Here is an 8,689-nt window from a genome sequence, read left to right on the forward strand (position 1 = left end):
TTACTGAACTAAAACTGGCTATTGACTTAAATGAACATTGTATTGTGGCAGGACGGCCTACCTGCGTTGTAGTAAGTAGTGAGATTTAAATAGCCAGTTAAATGACTTGGCTTAAGGATTAATTCTTAAGCTGAATCGGTTTGTTGCTGGCTTGTCACGTGTGGTCTAGGGTTCAGTCCTTGGTGGCGGTGTATAATTTTGTGAATCAAATCATGCTCTCCCATTACATTTGGCGCCCAACTAAAAATCCCACAGGGTTTGGTTAGCTATTGAGCTAGTGTTAAGAGTCGTTCATGGTACAAAGACTCTTAAGGTGGGGGAAATGTGGCAGGATGGCCTACCTGCGTTGTAGTAGTTAGTGAGATTTAAAGAGCTAGTTAACTGACTTGGCTAAAGGATTAATTCTTTAGTCGAATCGGTTCTTCGCTAGCTTGTCACCGAGCAGTCTAGGGTTTGATCCTCAGTGGCAGCATATAATTTTTCTGAGTCAAATCATGCTCTCCTGTTACAGTATAAACACTGATATGATTTTCTCCATATGTTCAAAAGATTTTCTTATCATACCTAGTATTCTATCCAATTTTTTCAATGTGTATTTCAGATATTTGATTTGATTTGAAGGTTATACCTACATGTAAGTCTTTTCTCCATTAACAATATGTACATATTGTACACACTGGTCATCACAATCAAGCTTGGTACATGTACATGTATATCATGAGTCATTCTCACTACTTCCAAAAGTGCATCTGTCAGCATTTACAAACACACAATGGTGATTCCTCCTTATCCAACCAATCACATAGTTTATTAATACCTTTTTTGAATTCATTATGTAAGAGTCATTACTTACAATATATAGTACTGATCAGTAATTTTTTATCATCGGGGAACCTTAGATTATGATGAGTTAAAATATCTGGTAAGTCGTTAAAGTACACTGGCAGTGTGGTTTTTTATATTCTATTATTGCAATGGCTCCAGTATATAAAATCATGTGTAGTACGTATATGCATAGGGGTAGGGTAGAACCACCCCTCCTTCTTACTACCTTAGCATGAAATCTTGATTCTTCACAAATTTTACCCCTTTCACAAACTCTTTGCCTTGCTTTGCTCATGACCTGAAATCCTGGACCTGCCACTTTGCAGACATCCAACTTTAAATTAATACACAAAAGTGATCATATTCCTTGTGAAAATATTTTTTAACTTGAAATTATCAAAAATGCTTCGCGATCCCAAGTGGCCAAACACAATTTAAGGTAAAGTTCAATGCAAAAAGCCTGCCAATATATAGAGTACAAAATGGCCTTAATTGCTTAAAATACTATCTTAGTTTTAAAGATTACAAAAAACAAAAAAACAAAAAACAAATGAATGTTCTATTTATAAAAAGGTTCTACGCATATCTTATTTAATTGTACACAATTTTACCACGTTGTTTACCTTGCCATCCGATCGATCACATGATCACTTTCTCTTTAGCTAAAACCCGGAAAATCAAAATTTTGCCATGACATTACATCGATATCAGAATAACTCTATAACTGTTCTTAAAGAAAAAACAATGGAGACTTGATTTGTTATATCATTATAAAATCATGAATACATATTATTCCCAGAATATGATTCACGTTTTTCATGTTAAGTTTATTTTAAGGGCAATCTGAAAGTAGCGAAACCGGAAATACTGTCAACACCAGCTCAGTCCCCAGTCCTAGCAGTCCTAGGCATCCCATCAGAACGGAAGAACTTGTTTGGGACATTTAGGGAAAGCAATAAGAGTAAGAGGTTGTGTTATATAGTACCCATGTATTTCACAGTTAGGGCTAACGCAAATGTTAGTACAACTGCCACCAACTGGTTTAAATAATATATCCTTTTTGATGGATACATGTAATTAAAGGAAATGTATTTTTAAAATTCAAGACTGATCATTAAGTGATTAATTTGGCCTAACTAACTGTTACTAAAACATATTGTGGAATTCCATTGGTTAATCGAATTAACAATACACTACTTCCAGTGATATAGAAAAATAGATGTCAAATTGGAAATTGTGTACATAGATGTACTTCCAAGAGAGTTAAGAGTGGGGAAATGCTGCTAGATCCACGTGGGGTCTATGAGTAGCTAAGAACTTCTAAAAAGCATCCCAGCCGATAGTTTGACATACTTTGACGGAGTATTTCAGTCAAGTATCCTGAAGGCTGGGCTCCGCCACCAACACCAATTGGTTCTACTACAAATGGAACCTACATTTGTACTTACATCAACCATGAGAGACCAGTATTGGTATTCAAGGTCGTTACAAACCCCCAATCATCAGAAAAGTGTGTCACAACAAAAGTGTCGAACAGATCAGATTTATTTATACAGAAAACTAATAAACAAGTCCTTGACTTATTAATGGTAGGTACTCAACATTCAAGGACATAGTATTAGAAATATTGTTAGGTGATTAAATTCTCAATATGCCAGGATGTAGGAAAACTCATGTACAGTTCATTTGAGGGTCTCAAATACATGGCTTTCTAGTCACCTCAGCCATAGGACGTTTTGGCCACAGTACTTTTCAGCCATAATGCATCTCTGCCATAGTCGTGTGGGCCATGGTTTTCAATATACAATCAATTAAGTAATTTGATTTGCATTAGATTCATAAATATATACATTGTATATTACAGTCCCTAAACCGATCGGCACAACTATTTGAAGGATCGATGACCGCTGACTGATTGAACAAATGACTGGTGATCGATCTGACCCCAGTTTTATGATGTAAAATGACGGATAATTGGTTCATTTAAATTTAAGAATTTCCACTGAAGCAAATCCAATAAACTACTATATTGAATTTACCCTAATTTTAATATATCAAATCATGTATTTACCTAAATATAAATTTAAGTAAAATTTATTACCTTATACAATATTTAATAAAATTATGGACGAAATATACTGTGACTGACATACTGTAACTATGGTCAAAGTGACTATGGCCAGGGTGGTAGTGTGGCTGAAATGACTTGCAATGAGTATATGTAGGCATAGAAGGACAACCTACCTGTGTTGTAGTTGGTAGTAGATTTAATAACCAGTAAATTGACTAGGCTAAAGCATTTTGAAGGCATCAGACATTAATAATTTCTTCATACACATCTACAATGTACATATGATGCCCAACTTTACTCTAAAAAGTTCTTAATTAATAAAACATTCTTTCTTAAACAATAGTAGCTAAAGTACATTTATATTATTGGTCATGTAAAATTATCAACCACTGTAATTCACATCTTTTTTTTAATTTACAGTGTATAATTAATTGATACTACAGATGGCAGAGGAGACTATTAAGTTAGAGGCTGCAGGGACAGACTCTTATTCAGATTTACTATCCTCCAGTACTGATGTAGATTCCAGTGAGAGTTCACTAACTAGTCTGACCTCTGATGTTTTACAGCTTACATCAACAGAAGAATCAGAAACAATTAAATTGACTTGTAAATCTGATAGTGACATTACTACTGATGCATGTACCTCTACTGGGACAAACACCAGTACAAGCTGTAACCATAGCAACACATCAACAGATTCTCAGTTGCCAAGTATGAATACTAGGGATTGGTATCTCCATCCATTGTTTCAAAGATACTGGAAACTTTATGCACAATCCATGGCCTGGTGTCAGAGCCACAGAGCTGTAGCACAAAATCTTCTTAGAAATGGACATACTTGTAATTCACAACAATCTAAACCATACTCATGTCATAACACTAGAAAGAAAAAGAATAGAAATTTAAAAACTTCCAAGCAGCCTATGTTTAAAATGCCAATGGCCAAGTGCATAGAATCAGAACCAAAGAAAACAAAGCAAGAAGTTAACAGTTCAGCTACAACATGTGATGATACAGCATTATCTGATGCTGATAGTGAAGTGTATGAGATGGAAATAACTGAAGACATGGTAGATTTCTTTGCTAAGACAGAGAAACATAGGAAAGAAAGAGGTAACAATGGATTTCAATAAACATTACTTGTAAAAAGAAATTGTTACTCCCTATTTTTACTTTTACAACATAATAGGAATACTCAAGAATACAGAATCAGAATTTGCAAAAAAAAAATTATACCTCAATTGTCCTTCGTTTCAATACTGATCTTAGGGCTTAGAACTGGGGTTGTTGTAAGGGTCATTACATTTTCATGCTGGAAACAGAGTTAAAGCACAATTTCCAGAAATTTGATTTTGTGCATTTCCTGTGTCAAGAGAAAAAAAAATGTAACAAATGCACCAGCATATATCCTAAAATAGTAAATATTTTCAGAGATCACTAGAAAGTCTTCAACAAGTGAAAACACACCTTTAAGTAATAAGCATTGATTGTTAAGAACTATACTACTTGGTGGCTTTTGTCCTATTTGTTGAAATGTTTGTATTCTGTAGCAATTTTAAGAGATAAATCCAAATTAAACAGATTTTTATAGTTTGTTTTATTGTTATATTTTCTCACCACTATCTCAGGTATGGGGGAGGGTTGAGCACTCAAAATCATGTTTAACACTGCCACATACATTATGTGCCTGTCCTATGCCAGGAACCTGTAGTGATTGTTGCTGTTTTTTTATGTTCATTCATATTTGTTTTTGTTTTCTTATTTCCTAATTTATTTTAGCCACTTTTTCAGCTTGCTTTATGGTATGGGTTTTGCCCATCATTGAAGATTGTGTGGTGACCTGTAGAAGTTAAATTGTTCGTTGCTTGACTTTTGGTGGATGGCAATCATACCATCATCTTCTGTTTTTATATACATATTGGTTACTAAAATTTATTGTGGGTTTCCAAGCAAATTTTAAAGTAAAAACCCTGTGGTATCTATAAAATGTTCATTTTAGCAGGGGCACATTTATGTTTCCTGATTTTAGGTTGCTAATGTTGAAGGAAAATTTCTGTTTTACAATATATTGAAACCTGTCTAAACCTAACCTATTTCAGAGGCGGATCTAGAGATTCTCAAAAGATGGACATCTTGACTGGCCATGGAAGGGGGGGGGTGGTGCAGCTCTGTCATGGCACAGTGAATTCCTTTATAATCAACTAATTTTTTCCGACTATAGGGGAGTGGGGCTGGGATTCACATAGGCATTTTTTTTTGACTGAGACATTTTTCAGCTAAATCAAGTGTTTTGTTTACACATGTTTAATAGGTATTGAAACTGAAATCAAGGGACATGAGAAGATGTCTGGTTTATAATGATTCATCCAGGTTCAGTTTATACAGGTTTTACTGTATATAATTTAAATTTCCCCTCATAATATAATCAGACTTCAATATAAATGTTGCATACATTATTTCAGATGAAGAGAAGAAAACTTCAGATGGAAGAAATGATTCTATAGTTGACATTGGACAAGGTTAGTATCAATATCTGCAAAGTTCTCTGGTTTGAAGCTGTTGTCAAGGAGGCTTTGAATTTTAAAAATCATAGGTAGCCCATCATTTTTCATCGCATAATATCAAAAAATGTGAATTATTGGTACTCATATCTTAGCAAAATCTTATGTAAAGTTCAAATATTTGTAAATTCTATTGTTTGAGAAAACACCTTATAAAAGCAAAATCTGTATTTTTCATGGTCTATAGATGTTAAATATGAACGGTGACCCCCTATAGTTATTTTATTGCTTGGATCCCCACATTTTCCTAGTTTAGCTATCAAATTTTGAAAAAGTTCAATAAAGTTTTTATAGATTATAAGACCTGCAAGCCTCCTTAAGTGATAGTAAAATTTTGAGAAGCCATGTATGGAAGTTTCTTCAAAATTTTGAAAAATAAACAAAACAGGGATGTTTTAATAATTCTTTTGAGTCTGACATGAGAATCAAGGAATCATAAATTGATCAGGGTTGCATGTTGAGGTCAAGGTTACATGTATCAGTCAAGGTAGTCAGAATTTCCTCTGACCCTGCAACCCTTATGAGTTACAGATCTAGTGTATGTTTCGTTCTGCTCTGCTGATTTTTTGTCTGAGTTATGGCCCTTGAACTTTGAATAATTTACCAAAAATTAAGTTTTACACACTTTTTGTTCAAAACGCTTGCAAATATTGAGCTGAATTTTTGGTATGCGAGTCTACCTTAATGAGTTACAGATCAAGTTTACATTTTGTTCCGCTTTGTTGATTTTTTCTAAAGACACTAACTTTCAGTTTTTCACGCTATACCAAAATTTCAGTTTTACTCGCTTTTTTCTAAAGAAAACCTGTTAGCATTATCTCAATGGACAGTATGTTAATATAACAAAAGATCGTTTTAGATTCTTTTAGATTGGTATGGAATTTGAAACTATATCTGTCCAATTGTCTGTTCATAAAACTGCAAATCTGCATCTGTTAAATGGATTTTAACATCATTCTTGTCTTTGTCCTTATCCCTTCTTCTGTTCAAAATCAAGGTCATTTCCTCAGTTTGTCATTTGTACTTGATGATCCAAGGTAGTATTCAGTGATAAGGGACTGTGTATTGTTTATTGAAGGTTTGATCATTTTTCGCTGCTTCGTTGATATTTTGAATCGCAATGCATATATGAACAGAGAAGAGTAGGTGGAACATGTAATTTTTCACCGGAATAGTCGTTTTTAATATTACAAAATGCAAGCATTTTAGCAAGTTTTTCAAAGGGACGTAACCCACCAACATCCAACAACCTTGTTGGGGGTCTCATTGGGGAAAACAGTAAACTTATAACTATTGTGAAAAGTTCATTGAGGCAGATTTAAGGAATATATTTTCTGGTCGATAACTTATGTTGGTGTGTAATTTTGCATGTCTTGGGGAAGTGTTAGTTGCAGTGATTTAATTTCAAAATTGAATTAGTAAGTATTGATTCTTACAGTCATGACAATTCACAATTTGTAGAAAAATCCCAAACTGTCACGATGGGGGACCAATTTAAAAATGGTCAAAATCATCCCTGGGTAATCATCTGCAGAGTATTTTATAATTTTTTAATACAACCGCACAAACTTTGCGGTCATATAACAGTATGATGCTGTTATTGTCATCATCATCATCCGCGGACACTGGGTTGTCATGCACTAATTCTAATACTAGTGAGTTGGTTTTTAAGAAGTTAAATAACAAAGTTCTTAACCACAAAAAGAAGATTGTTATTGATTTTGGGGTTTATGGCCTCAACCATTTTAGAATTAGTGACCAAAAACAAGCATTTTATATAATTTAATTACATGTACATGTATATAATTCTAGTAAAGAAAAGGAAGGTCTATGATATTGTTCCACAATAGTCGACACCACAATACTCAGATTGAGATTGTTTTTTTAAAACATTTTAGAAATAAGGGGGGAAAAGGGAGGATTGAGATTGTTTTTTTAAAACATTTTAGAAATAAGGGGGAACAAGGGAGGACCAGAAACATGCATTTTCCTGATGTCTTGCAGTAACTTGATTATTATAATGAAATGATCTTTTTGATATTGTATTACAAGGTGCTATACTACCAAGGACGACTGAGATTGATTTTGGCAATTGAGACTTGAACCTTGTTGTAAAAAGGGCCAAAAATGGGCCTGAAACAAACATTTTCCTGTGTACAAACAATAACTTGAGTTAAAAGTGAATGTATCTCATATAGATTTTACTTACATACAACAAAAGGAAGACTGGGTTTAACATTTGGAGTTGTGAGTAGAGCTAGTAAGAATAAGTGGCCACAAAAGAGCCACAGATTACAAGGTAATAAATGTATACCCCAAAGGATTGCTTTGATTGGTTTTAACTGAAACCAGTTAGGAATAAGGGCCAAAAAGTGACCACTTTTCCTGTGTCATATATCTAATCATATTGAAAATTCAAAGCTATTTCAAATTTGAATGGTTATATTGTCCCGACTGTTTAGTGTTTGGCCACTGTGGTTGTATCAAGCTGTGCCCTGCAGAAAATTTTTTTTTACTGTTTATTCTGTTAATTGTTCATCGTAATTTTTAAATAATTTTGCAGCAAGTAAGAAAGTACCAACTATAGAAGCTCCAAAAGAACGTCCTGGTGTGAGAAGAACTTCTGAAATGACACAGTTGTATGGCAAAGGAGCTGCAATGATTCATGGGATGGAAACCGCTCTCCAAATGACTTATGATAGAAATGTTGACATTAAGCAACCTCCATGCTGGCCTAATATGCCACTTAAAATAATGTTTAAATAAATGACGTACATATGTACTTACAAATATTACTTCTACTCAAAGTGTTAAATAATAATACTCAAACATTATAAAACAATGAAGTACTGAAGCCACTAATATACAGTGAAACCTCTCTAAACCGAAACCCTTTTTTAAATTTGGTAGGTCTAAATATGTGTTTGTGTTATCATGGTTCAGAATACATTTAAATTGATATGAAAGGACTTTAAAAATTGTCTGGTTTAGACAGGTTTTTGGATTTTTCAGTATTTGGTTGACAGGTTTTAATGTAGTTGTAATCTTTACTTATTGCCAGAACAGTCTACTACATTCTGTACATCGTTTTATGTATATCCAATCCAAGTATAATTTTCACTAGCCAAACTTTTTGTTATTGAGTACATTTATGTCAGTGTCAAAAAGACATTGATTAGAGATAGTTAGTCTTTATGTTTATTTTGCCAATAAAGTCAACCAAATATTG

General features: G+C 33.7%; 2 protein-coding genes across 6 annotated transcripts in view; one reads left to right on the plus strand and one right to left on the minus strand.

Moving 5' to 3' along the window:
* LOC148605570 (WD repeat-containing protein 17-like) overlaps nt 1-1,587 on the minus strand; it is a 43,489-nt gene extending 41,902 nt beyond the window's left edge. For all 3 annotated transcript variants that reach the window (XM_088550293.1, XM_088550292.1, XM_088550291.1), the window contains exon 1: nt 1,449-1,587. The gene's annotated coding sequence lies outside the window, so the exon portion shown is untranslated. The remainder of the gene's footprint in view (nt 1-1,448) is intronic.
* Nucleotides 1,588-1,631: 44 nt separating this feature from the next.
* LOC148605571 (gem-associated protein 8-like) lies at nt 1,632-8,689 on the plus strand. Of its 3 annotated transcripts, none has more exons than XM_088550318.1 (4): nt 1,632-1,786; nt 3,317-4,012; nt 5,362-5,418; nt 8,024-8,689. In XM_088550318.1, the coding sequence occupies exons 2-4, from the start codon at nt 3,340-3,342 to the stop codon at nt 8,224-8,226; spliced, it is 933 nt and encodes a 310-aa protein (XP_088406444.1). In that variant the 5' UTR covers nt 1,632-1,786; nt 3,317-3,339; the 3' UTR covers nt 8,227-8,689. The 3 variants fall into 3 exon arrangements, with proteins under 3 accessions (XP_088406444.1, XP_088406446.1, XP_088406447.1); XM_088550320.1 differs by having other exon boundaries at nt 1,675-1,793; XM_088550321.1 differs by lacking the exon at nt 1,632-1,786 and adding an exon at nt 1,835-2,414.

This window comes from Perna viridis, chromosome 10 (genome assembly GCF_037379345.1).
Source record: "Perna viridis isolate PV_CMFRI_1.1 ecotype Kerala chromosome 10, ASM3737934v1, whole genome shotgun sequence".
In the NCBI taxonomy this organism is placed as follows: Eukaryota; Metazoa; Mollusca; class Bivalvia; order Mytilida; family Mytilidae; genus Perna; species Perna viridis.